The 12,971-nt window shown below is 40.5% G+C and overlaps 1 protein-coding gene across 3 annotated transcripts in view; it reads left to right on the forward strand.

Annotated features, from left to right (window-relative positions):
* LOC102439638 (alcohol dehydrogenase E chain) overlaps window positions 1-12,319 on the forward strand; it is a 15,925-nt gene extending 3,606 nt beyond the window's left edge. For 2 of the 3 annotated variants that reach the window (XM_006108422.3, XM_023748997.1), the window contains 7 exons: window positions 1,286-1,424; window positions 3,903-3,990; window positions 4,087-4,306; window positions 6,637-6,897; window positions 8,639-8,774; window positions 10,103-10,241; window positions 12,005-12,316. In XM_006108422.3, coding sequence (XP_006108484.2) covers window positions 1,286-1,424; window positions 3,903-3,990; window positions 4,087-4,306; window positions 6,637-6,897; window positions 8,639-8,774; window positions 10,103-10,241; window positions 12,005-12,029 — 1,008 coding nt within the window. In that variant the 3' untranslated portion in view covers window positions 12,030-12,316. Of the gene's footprint in view, window positions 1-1,285; window positions 1,425-3,902; window positions 3,991-4,086; window positions 4,307-6,636; window positions 6,898-8,638; window positions 8,775-10,102; window positions 10,242-12,004 lie in introns of all 3 variants that reach the window. The other variant, XM_023748998.1, reaches the window with a different exon arrangement.
* Window positions 12,320-12,971: the final 652 nt, after the last annotated feature.

Raw genomic sequence — 12,971 nt, forward strand, 5'->3', positions numbered from 1 at the left:
TGTATATGTATATATATAATGGTATTTTTTATTATTATATAACTAGAGGCCCTGTGCATGAAATGAAATTTGTGCACAGGGAGTGGTCCCTCAGCCCGACCTGCACCCTCTTCAATTCGGGAGCCCTCAGGGGATGTCCTACTGACAGCTTGGGCCCACTCCCCATGGTTCTCTGCTCTCTGCAGGGCCTGCCTGCTCCACACCACGGCGACGGGCAAGCAGGCCCTGCTGGGTGCTGCCTGCGGGCCATGCTTGCCTGCTCGTGGGTCACCGTGATGATGCCTGCTGGGCTCACATTGCCTGGGCCGGCCGCTATGAGCGCCACCATGGGCACCACCATCTTTGTCATAGAGTTATGGTTAATTTGCATATTACTCTTTTATTAGATAGGATACTATTTTTTTGTCTCATTTAATTAGTTTGGGCCTTGAATTTTTCTTAATATGATTATAATATTGAAGCCATGTGTTCTTTTTTTTATTTCATTAAACACTTTTTTCATCCTTGAAAGAAAAACAAATGGATGCAAGTGTTGGAAATTTCCCGTGGAGAAAAAAAACAATCCAGTCATACAAACAAAGCTCAATTCAGCTTATTTTGTGAGATGAATCCTACCAGAGTCATTTTAGTTCAAAATTTCCCAAAGGTTGATATGAGGCAACTCCTGACCAACTTTTTATCATATAGGAAAATTCCAATATTATCAGTTTTCTGTAAATCTGGCATTTACAGAAAATTGATTTCTCAGTCCTTGTGTTTTGCTTTCCTGATGGCAAATACATGAAATTTCTGTCTTTATATCCCTCAGTTCCATTTTAGATTAAAATTCTTTCACAAGAATAAAATAAAAAAGAATTGATATATTTATACAGGAAAAAGTGCAAAAGAAAAAAAATATATATACATATATATAATAATCAAGATTTCAAAATCAATTAGCATTACACGGTGGAACTTAACTGACTTAATTTTCTTGGTGCTAATCTGTAGTTTCTACTTCTATAAAAAAGAATGCATTCTTGTTTATTACATAAGACTTAAATATTTGAAAAATAATTATTTCATAGATTACTCTGGTTTGCCTAAGGCAAGGGAGAAAAGTATAGGAGGGTTTTAATCTGAGTCATTTTGAGAAGCAGGATCTTGTGTATTTGGTTAGAGTAGACATTATTAGAAAAAATCCTTGAAAACTCTTCAAAAGCCCAACTTCAGGAAATTGGGCATGTGAAGTCCATCTGAGGGCCAAAATTTTTCTGAACCTAATTATCTTCCCTTTACCCTGTAGATGGTGGCCACAGGAGTCTGTCGGTCAGATGACCACGTGGTTAGTGGAAACTTCGTCACACCTCTTCCTGTGATCGCAGGCCATGAGGCAGCCGGCATTGTGGAGAGCATTGGAGAAGGGGTGACTACAGTAAAGCCAGGTATAGAACTCCTACTTGGAGAAGGTACTGTTCAGGACCCCAAGATCACCCAGCCTGGGTGATGAAACTGAAGCAATGAGAGATGCAAGACCTTGCCGAGGGCAGCAGCACAGCTAGGGCTTGAACAGAGGTCTCCTTCTTTCCTGCCCTCTTCCTGCCTCAGACATGTATGCATTCATGCACTCCTGTGTTCTCTCCTTCAGCAGGAATTTGTTGAGCACCTGCTATCTGTCAGGCACCAGGTTAGCTCCTTGGGATACACGAGGATAAAAAGGGACCCACTCCCTGAGGTCATAATCAAATAACTTCCATTTCAGTGTCGCTGAGCACTGTTTTCTCTCAGGTCCAAAAAAAAAAAAAAAAAAACCTACAAATGGGACACAGGAAAAACATCTAAGTCTGTGTCCTGAGCCTATAGGTCAGTGCATGGGAACTGTTCAGTGCTAACTTCCCAGGGTGGGGACCCTGATGAAGCATAGTAAGTCCTCCTTTGGAAAACTGCTGTTGAAACTGCTGTTTGAACTACTCTGTTATTCTTAGACAGTCTCTTATTCTGTAGGTCAACTCTGTTATTTTTAGATAGTCCTTTATTCTGTAAAATAATTGTTTTAGTTTGAATAATAGAAAAAGATAAAAAAACCAACAACTTAGCTGTCTGACCTTGCAAGCTAGCCATCTGACTTAACAGGCTAATACTGATACTGATGATAATTCCCATATTCTTATGTCAAGTGTTAGTTCATTATGTATTCAAGGTTACAAACTGTTTGTAACAATAACCTACACAGAGCTTTTTGTGAAATCTGTAGACAAAGGGCTCAAAAAGGTATAAATAGAAAAAACTTCCTCTATGTGTTTGCTCAGAGATTTGGGAAACACCTCCCTCTGGGCCTGCGTGAATAAAGACTCCTAATTAATTGGCTCATTAAGGCGTCTCATATCTATCTCGCTGATTTAAGATACAACACTGAGGCTCTGACTGAATCAACATGATCTCCTCTAGGTGGGAAGTGGAACCCATTCACTGGTTTTCCCTTCCACTATGGCCTCCCTTCTTGAGCACAGAATGAATGAAACAGGCTATTTAGAAGAAAAGGAGAGACCTGGCAGAAGGCCCCTGCAATAAACAATATCTGTTTTACTACATTAAACCATGGCTAACTGTGACTGGTTACAGGGTACTAGTTTATCCTTAACATTTATTTTGTCTTAATTTTATTGTGCATTAATATAGATAAATATTTTTAGAGGTAAAGATTGAGTAAATATAAAATGTTCATGTGATAATCTCCATATAAAGTTTATTAAATGTTATGGCCTAACCCTTTTTATGGGTTTTGTGGATATGGAGAATAGCTAGTTGAAAACAAAAAATAATGTTTAATTCTAAAAAAAAAAATAACTTTAGCCAGTAGATTTGACCTCCCCCATTGCCAAATACTTATTTATATTGTTGAGAGAAAATATTAAAATATATGATCTGGTTTGAGTTTCAGCTCTTAGTATTTCCTTTACTTAGAAATAAATTAACAATAAATGACACTTTTACTTTCACCCCGGCTCCCTCCCCCATAGCAGGCAAAATAAATAATTCACAAATTAAGTTATCAGCTAAAAACACTTAAAAATCAGTTCTCATCATAAAAGAAAGTACCTCATTGCTGAGGGTTGAAATTTTCAAAGGAATTTCCTTAATTCTTTTTTATCACATTCTTCTTATTTTTTCTTTAAGAAAACTAAAATTAAAAAAATAGAAACTCATTTTATAATAAAAATAAGCAGTCACTTTGTGTTCTTAATTTTTTAAATATATTTTTATTAATTTCAGAGAGGAAGGAAGAGGGGGAGAGAGATAGAAACATCAATGATGAGAGAGAATCATTGATTGCCTGCCTCCTGCACGCTCCCCACTGGGGATCAAGTCAGCAACCTGGGCATGTGCCCTTGACCGGAATCGAACCTGGGACTCTTTAGTCTACAGGTTGACGCTCTATCCATTGAGCCAAACCAGCTAGAGCATACGCAGTCACTTTGAAAAGCCATTAATGATTGTCAAAATTCTCATTTTTTAATGTATCCCAAACTACTACAAAATACTGGCTGTCCCCAACATCTAGTGATCCCATGGCAGCCTCTCATAACTAAAATTTATATATATATACTTACAGTGAGTACATTTGAGATTTAATTATTAAGAATTAAGTGAGATGCAAAATCACCAAGAGAAAGGGCATGGATTAAAAGATAACTATTAATGCAGTGGAAATACTTTAAAATCCATGGTTGTTCCCACAGTCACATGTCCTCTTTGGCAATCTTCAGGCACATACAAACCCAAACCAATAACAATGCTGCCAGCAATGTCTAATGACATCATGGTGACTGCATCCTGTTTCTGAGAGACAGCTGCCTCTAATACATACCCATAAGCTTTGAGTGGGTAGAAATTTAATAAGAATTTGCTTTTTCCCCCTCCAGGTGATAAAGTCATCCCACTCTTCACTCCCCAGTGTGGAAAATGCAATGTTTGTAAACATCCGGAAGGCAACTTCTGTGTGAAAAATGAGTAAGTTCCCATTACTCTCCTTACACAGCCAATGAATTTGCACACTGTTATGCACGTGTCTCATGCCCTTGTGTGTCTGTGTGTTGCACTGGCCAGTCTGAGCATGCCTCGCGGGACCATGCAGGATGGTACCACCAGGTTCACCTGCAAAGGGAAACCCATCAACCACTTCCTTAGCACCAGCACCTTCTCCCAGTACACAGTGGTGGACGAGATCTCAGTGGCCAAAATTGATGCAGCCTCACCTCTAGAGAAAGTCTGTCTCATTGGCTGTGGATTCACAACTGGCTATGGGTCTGCAGTCAAAGTTGCCAAGGTAGGAATGACAACAGATGACAAAGCAGTTGCACTCGGGCTGTCAGAAACAAAAAGGAAAGCGATTTCTCACAAGACTCAGAGGTCATTCTTCATAGATTTACTGGTAGATTTCCCCCCTTCCCAATACCACAATAACATTGATATACTCCATAGAATTTAGTGTTGATTATGAGTAGAAAATGCCCTCAGAAAAAATTAAGAGCATAAGCTAGAAATTTAATCTGTTTATAAAAAGTGAAAAAGCTGTTGATAACTAGTGAAGAAAAAGTAAAGGTGCCATTTTCAATAATTATTTTTCTGTATTTGTTCTTTATGGGATTACTGAATTTTAAAGCTAGGACCTTACGTAGTCATTCATTCTACTGTGAGTCAGCACAAACATGCACCAGGCACAGTATGACCCTCTAGGTCCTGAGGCAGCAAAAGTAAATGAAATGAAAGAGTTGCCTTTGAGGAGCATCTAGACCATGACCCGCTACTCCCAGAATTAGGACCAGCAGTAGATTCCAAAGCCTTACCTGAAATACCTCCAGACCAAGCATCACCAACCTACTTGCCCTGTGGAACCCTATGAGGAAAGCAAGGAAGATAAGGTGATGTATTATGCATTTTTTCCACTCATTAGGGGATCTCACTGCTTCATCTGCTCCTCTGCCATGAACACACACACACACACACACACACACACACACACTCACACACTTCAGAGGTGGTAGATTTGAAGGAGAAATTCTTTAAAGGCCCCTCTTCACAAAAGGTTGGAAATCTAGTAGGCCCAGATCCATAATGCTACTTGCCCAAAATCTTATGGCTGTAACTAGCATGTCTTTCTCCTACTGCATCTTAAACCATCCTATATAATAAAAGGGTAATATGCCAATCAACTGAACAGCAGAATGACCCGACTGCTCACTATGATACACACTGACCACCAGGGGGCAGATGCTCAACGCAGGAGCTGCTGAGTGACAGCAACTTTGCAGAGTGCCCTCTAGCACACTCCAAGACCCTTAGGGGGAGGTCGGACTGCCAGTTTCGGCCAATCCCTGCAGGCCAGGCTGAGGGACCCCACCTGCCAGAGGACCCTGCTCACTCCACAGATGCCCTTCGAGCCCCAGCACTGCCCCACATGTGGCTAGCGGGGAGGAACCGAGTGAGGTTGGCTCCAGGGTATGTCCCACTCTTCTCGCCCAGTCCCGCCCCACCAGCCACCTTCTAATTAATTTCCTTTCAATGTGCACAAATCCATGCACTGGGCCTCTAGTAATATATACTTGCCTGCATTTTAAAATCACAGTCACAAGTCTCATATTTCTTTAAGTAATGTAAAAATTAATGTTGTACCCCCAGAGAATACTTGATTACTTGGGACAGAAGGAATATTTTACCCACACTGAAGGCTGACTCCTATAGCTGAGTAGGTGTATTAAACAGTCCCTAGCCAATTTCAGCAACTGAGAGCACATGTTTTTCAAATTCGGTGACTCTAGCACTAAGTCCCTTGTGCAATTACCTCATCTATTTGAGCAGGTGGTCTAACTGAGCCTGCACACAGAGCAGAAGGCAAGGGCACTCATGAAAAGGAATCTCATCCATTATTAAAATGTAGGCCAACTTTTATTGCATTATTGTTCATTAGTGTATTTTAAAAAGCAAAGATAAAGACCCACTAAGATCACATTGGTCTTAAGCTGTTTAAAGTTTCTAGTTCCATTTCCCCTGTTAGGTTTGACTTGAAGCTGAGAATAACTCTTCTCTGCCCTACAGCTAATTTCTGTTCTCATTGTACTGGTCATGACTTCTAAAGCTAACGAAACAAAGAGTTAATCATTGAGCATTTGATTAGATTATCTTTGGTCTCATGAATTAACCTTTCCCACTTATTTCATTTCCCAAAAATTGCTTCTGTGTATGTACAATTTACCAAAGCCTGTCAATGGATTTCAGCCACTAGAGATTCTCTTCAAGATGGGAGTCATTGGTATTTAGAGCTGAGAGATCATCCAACAGTGGGCTCCCAGCCTGGGCTTTCTTTCCATTGGAATCACCTGGGAACCAGGCCCCACCTGCACAGGTTCTGATGTAATTGGCTATGGGCTGTGACCTGGCCATTGAGAGGTTTTAAAGCTCCCCAGGGGGGTCTAATGTCTGGCAAAGTTCAGAACCACAGATTTAAACTCCTCAATTTAAATACAAAGCAACTGAAGCCAAAATAGGTTTTGGCAGCAGGTTGGACATAGGAGTCTGAATAGTCCTGATAATGGATAAGACAGGACACTGTATACAACAATCATTACTTAATCCATTTTTGCATTTTCTGAAACACAGGTGACCCCAGGCTCCACCTGTGCGGTGTTTGGCCTTGGAGGAGTCGGCCTGTCGGTTGTCATGGGCTGTAAAGCGGCTGGAGCAGCCAGGATCATTGGGGTGGACATCAACAAAGACAAATATGCGAAGGCAAAGCAAGTGGGCGCCACTGAGTGCATCAGCCCAGAGGACTTCAAGAAACCCATCCAGGAGGTGCTGAAGGAAATGAGCGGTGGAGGTGTGGATTTTTCATTTGAAGTCATTGGTCGGCTTGACACCATGGTATGTATGTGCCATGGAATGCCATGAAATGCGTGTTTCTGCATTCTGGAGAGTGATTTTAGGCAGCAGAATATGAACATTATATGTACAGAATATTTTTCAAACTATGAATAGTGATGTTTCATCTCCTATTTAATGCCTGGATTATTTATTATTATAAGAAATGTTTTATTCCATCAGTTATGCCATCCTAGTTCAAGTAATATTTCCCTTTTAGAGTATTAGGCCATTTAAAATTTACTTTGTTAACTTTTAGTTATAATATTCAAATTAAGTAAACATAAATAATACTAATGCTGTTCTCAAATTGAAAAATTTTATTTTTCAACTTCTCACATTTTTAAACAAAATGGTTTAATAATTTTTATGTTTTAATGACTTCCGATTTTTTTCATAAATCACAATTTGCTCAAAAGAAATAGTGAGCAATTTAAGACAAGTATCATTTTATTAACATAAAACAGGCCCCATTTACCACAGCATACAGCCCAGTGCCTGGCACACATATTAAGCGCCAAATCTATGTGTTAGACTGAATACTTTTAAAAGTCAACCGATTTTTTCACCAAAAAGTATAAGAAATACATATCTATGGATTACATGAGACAATGCATATAAAATACTTAGCACAGTGCCACTTGTCCAGTGGAAAGCTCTTACTAAATATTATCTGGTGCTACTGATAGGAAGTAATGTTTTCAGTGATGCAGTGCTTCCATCATCTCTACAACATACATAACATTACTTTCAAATAATTACAAACATGGTCAATTACCATGAAGAAGCCATCTCCAGCTAAATTCCTTCCAATTCCTCATGTGGGATTGGATTGTTACTTTATTTGAAGACACCAAATGTCTGATAACCACATGTCCCACAGTCATCTGGTTTTCCAGATGTCATACTCCAAAATCAAAGGACTAATCAGTATATATAGCTGGGAGATCCTGAAAAAGTGTCCTACTACATGTTTAAAGCCCTGACTGGAAGAGGAAGGCTTTCTTTTGGAGTTCCAGAATTATAGGTATAGTTTAAAGTAAAACCAATACACTGTATACATTTTTGGGAGGTAAGAGCCCATTTAAAACATGTTCATTTCAGTCCAGCAGGTATGTTACAAAGTGCTCACCATGATTAATCATCAGGGCAGTGTAAATCAAAATTACAGAGACAATACCTCACCACTCCTGTTAGGATGGCTGCTATCAAAGGGTCAAGAAATGGTGTTGGCAGGGGTGTGGAGAGAAGGCAACCTTGTGCACTGTTAGTGGGAACGTAAAGTGGTTTAAAGTACTGACCTTATATCTTGTTCACCATCAAAACACCTGGTTTAAAGTACTGAGTTCTAAATATATATTTGATAAACAAATAAATATGAGTAAACCAACTCATTATTTTTGCCTGAGAGTCATGTGATGACAAAGCACTACTTGTATTTGAGGAATCAGACTTTAAGTAGATATGTTTGTAATAACATTTGCCTCTTCATTACTTTATTAAGGAAGAATTAAGTGTACACAAATTCATTCGTCCATTGTCTCATTCAAAAAGTGTTTTCTGGGCATTTTCTAAAGCCACAGCACTATTCTGGGTGTAACGGGATTGAAGAAGCCATAAACATAATCTCTTCCCTCCACATGTTTGCAATCTAGCTAAATCAATATTACGTGATACCATGTATCATGAATGAGGACTATCAGAAAGTCCTCTTTAATAATGCCAAATATTAATTTTATTCCAGGAGGCTGCCTTGGTAAGCTGTCACGAGGCATATGGTGTAAGTGTCATTGTAGGAGTAGCTCCTGATTCCCAAAATCTCTCCATGAACCCCATGCTGCTATTGAGTGGGCGTACCTGGAAAGGAGCAGTTTTTGGTGGTATGTATTTAGGCTTGAGGGATGAATTTTTATTAATCTTTATCATTTGACTGGAGGCCCAGTGCACGAATTCGTGTATGGGTGGGGTCCCTCTGGGTGGCCTGCGAGGATGGGCTGAAACCCGCAGTCCAACGCTGCCTGCAGCTCCTACCTACCACTCCTGCTCATCCCGGCCCCACTGTGCCTGCTTGGGCTCACACCCAATGAGTCCCAATCGGGAGAGGCTTGTGTCGCTGCAGCAGCAGTGCTCACCACCCATGAGCCCTGTGTCTGGCGCCCTCCGAGGGGAGTGGCCTGCGGGATTGGGCTGAAACCGGCTCTCTGACATCCCCAACATCCCCTGGGGGGTCCCAGATTGCAAGAGGGTGCAGGCCAGGCTGAGGGACCCCACCAATGCAAGATCAGGGCCGGAGAGAGACCATCCACAGTAGAGCTCCAGGTCATGTCTGGCCCCAACTTGCCCAGTCCCGATGATCACCAGCCGTGGAGGGACAAGGGAGGTTGGCCATCCGGGATGGACCGCAGGAGGGCTCCAGGGCATGTCTGGCTAGTCTGGCTCAGTCCAGATTGGCAGACCCCAGCAGCAAGCTAACCATACCAGTCAGAGCGTCTACCCCCTGGTGGTCAGTGCATGTCATAGCGAGCATTGAGCGGCTTTAGCATATCATTAGCATATTACGCTTTGATTGGTTGAACAGTTGACCAGTCACCAGACAACCAGACACTTGCATATTAGGCTTTTATTATGTAGGATTTCTTCCCTTTATCAAGTGCCAACGTGAGTTTTTAAGAAGCAACGTGGTTTAAATAAATTAAGTCATTTGTATCTATAGGCTTCAAATTAACTAGAAGTAGAACTAATACACACATTCCCAAGATAGACATTTCTGGTGTCCCCATAAACTAGGGTCTTTCAGCACCACTTCTCTTTATACATGTGACTACACAAGGCATGAAATATACCTAGGAGGACACAGGAAGTCCATAGCAATAATTCATGGTTACTCTCATTGCCCAAATCTAGACAGCTGCACATTTTGCTCCTTGCCTTTGGGAATAACCATGCATACAATAATTTCTCTGTGAGAGAACTAATAACTAAGGACCCTAGCTTAGCTCGTCAGATTTTTTTTAAGTAACAACAACAACAAAAAGTCTAACCACTGCAAGAGGATATTGGAGCACTCGGTCTCTCACTGACCTCAGTAATAGTAGTCTGCGTACAAGTAAGTAGCAGTAGAACTTCCACTTGAATTCTACTCAGAAAGTCTCCTCTCCAGTTCTCTTACCCCTGGCTGCCTCTAACAATGATGTCATGTTCTTTTCAGGCTTTAAGAGTAAAGATTCCGTCCCCAAACTTGTGACTGACTTTATGGCTAAGAAGTTTTCATTGGATCCATTAATAACCCATGTTTTACCTTTTGAGAAAATAAATGAAGCATTTGACCTGCTTCGTTCTGGAAAGAGGTAGTTTTTAAGTTTCCTTTTATGGTGGGGGTTTGATTAATAGAGAAAAGAGGTGAAAGTATGAGAAAAACATTGGAGTGCCTTGGTTTTCCATTACTAGTTCAGTCTTTGCATGCAGAACATTTAAGATCATATTGTGAGAAGCTAGGAACAGTTGTTTTGCATTTTCTGCTGAAACATTGTTCTGCTGAAATGAAATTACATATGTTGGTTACAGTGAATCTAAATGATCAAAGCCACTCATCTTTATATACAAAAGAAGACTCACCCTTGCTTAGAAAAAGAATCAGAGTTCCACAGTCATAAGCATAACATGGAGTCACTGCAGCTTCTGCCTGGCCAGCTAAAAGGTTGACCATTAATGGCTGTAAATGTAAATTATATATAGGAGTAGGTGGAGCTACATTGGGATTGTTTTAATATAATGTAACATTTAATATAATATGATATATCATATAAATAATTTTTAAAGGCATAAACACATTTTTCTAAAAGTATCCAACAGAAGATGATTTTAAGAAAGGACATGAGTTGCAGTGTAAATATTATATATCTGATCTTACCAAGAATGGAGTCTCTCTAGCTTTATCTTCTTACTAAGGCTCCTTAAGCACCACTTTATCAGAGCTCTATTAAATCTTCATCATTTACTATTATATCATTGCTTCCTTCAGGCAAGTTACTTGTCATCTTGTAATTTGTGCAATTTTGCTTTCAGGTTTAAATCCCAGCACTTTACACTAGATGTGTGACCTAGAGCAAGTTACAAATATCTCTAAGCCTCAGAATTTTTAATCTCTAATCTTTAAAGTCTACCTCATAGCATTGTTGAGTTTAAGTGACAAAATGCACAAGAAACATCTATGGAGTATGTGATAAACAGCAAGAACTTATTACCCATTGTTGTTTTCAATTCATTATTATGCCAGGCATGTAGGATCTCAAAAATGTTTTTTGAGAATCCTAATCTATATATATAAAAGCCGAAGCGACCGAAAGACCGAACAGCTGGAATGACCAGAACGACCAGAACAACCAGTCACTATGATGCACACTGACCACCAGGGGGCAGACACTCAACGCAGAAGCTGCCCCCTGGTGGTCAGTATGCTCCCACAGCGGGAGCACCGCTCTGCTGACAGACCCATCCCGGCATCCCATCAGCCTGGCAGCAGCCACTCCCTCAATAGTTTTGCAGGTCCAATCTCTGGAGAACGGGCCAGGCACAAATGGACCAGCATCATCAGCACAATCCTGACAGTGCCACCGGCCCCCTGGAAGGCCCCCTGGAAGTCCACTTCAGGCACCGTGGCCGCTTCCCCTCCCTAGATGCTTTGCAGGGAAGAAAGGCTATAAAAGTGGCTGCCAGGTGGCTCCGGACAACCGGCACGAACGTCGGCAGGACGGATTCAATCCCAGGCTGGCAAGGGCATCCCACTGCCTGCCTGGAGGGCAGATCGTGTCCTGGGGCCCCCACCCTTCTTGGGACCCTACCCATGCACAAATTTGTGCACCGTGCCTCTAGTTCATTATAAAGCCTAAATGACAGCCATGTTCAGGTTTGAGTTTAAGGTTGGAGAAAACACAAGACCAAACCCAGAAAAGGTGAACTATCTTTGACTTGAGTACATAGGGATAGGAAGGGAGTGGCAGGAAATACAGACACCTGTTCAGTGAGACACATCAAATGCCCCTTGGACTCTTACATGGAAGAATGTGAACTACATAAATATTAAAATAATATCTTTTATTTTGTGTTTCAGTATCCGCACCGTCCTGACATTTTGAGATCATACAAAGGCCTTCACTTGTAGCTGTCTTCTGGCTCCTTCATCATCTGGCACATCAGACAAACAACATCAATAATTCTGTTCTTCAGAGATGTTGTCAATAAATTACACATGGGAGGTTTCCATGGGAAAACAAGAAAGAAAAAATTATGTGAAAACCTTTTTCAGGCATATTTTTAAAATCCAAGTGAAAGTTAGATGAGCCATCAGCTGAGTAATTGAATCCAATAAACATTTCTTCTTAATCACTCCACTCACGTTGCATGGTGTCGTCTTTCCCATTAAGGAAAAGGATTTCTTTGACTTCTTGCTCGTTTTGTACCGTTGCCACCCTTAGTCACTGAAGCCCAGTGGGAGAGGTCCTCATTTTACTTGTCCCCAGCAAACACTTGATGGGCTCTTGTGCTCGAAGTCTTCTACTTCTGCCTCTACTTCCACTGCCTGTATTTTCCTTTCTATGAAATGTACCAAAGCCCAAAGGTAAAAACTGCCAGGGAAAGGGTATACTCAGACTTTTAGATAAATATGGACCAGGATGTCTAAATGCAGGAAATTTCTTAGGGAAATGTGGCACACACATTTTATATGATACAGGGGAGTGTATGTATTGATTTTATACTCTTTGCTCTTAATATATAACTGTTCTTTAAAATAAAAACAATTTCGTGCTACCTGTGATAAATGTGAGGTTCAGATATTAAATGTGAAAACTGAGCTATTCCTAGAAATTTATTTTAAAAATCTGGATTTTTACTCATGAAAGTGCTTCATTGGTTAAAACATTTTACTTGTTATAATTAACTGAAAAAGAGTCATAGGTAATTAAAAATATGGTGGCTTAAAGTATATGGTTGAAGCAGGTGTGGACACAGCATGTAAAATGGTAACTAAGAAATGGCACAAACATCAAAAGCAATATGTTTTCTAAACGTGTGCATAT

This window comes from Myotis lucifugus, unplaced genomic scaffold, assembly GCF_000147115.1.
Source record: "Myotis lucifugus unplaced genomic scaffold, Myoluc2.0 scaffold_2256, whole genome shotgun sequence".
NCBI classification, from domain to species: domain Eukaryota; kingdom Metazoa; phylum Chordata; class Mammalia; order Chiroptera; family Vespertilionidae; genus Myotis; species Myotis lucifugus.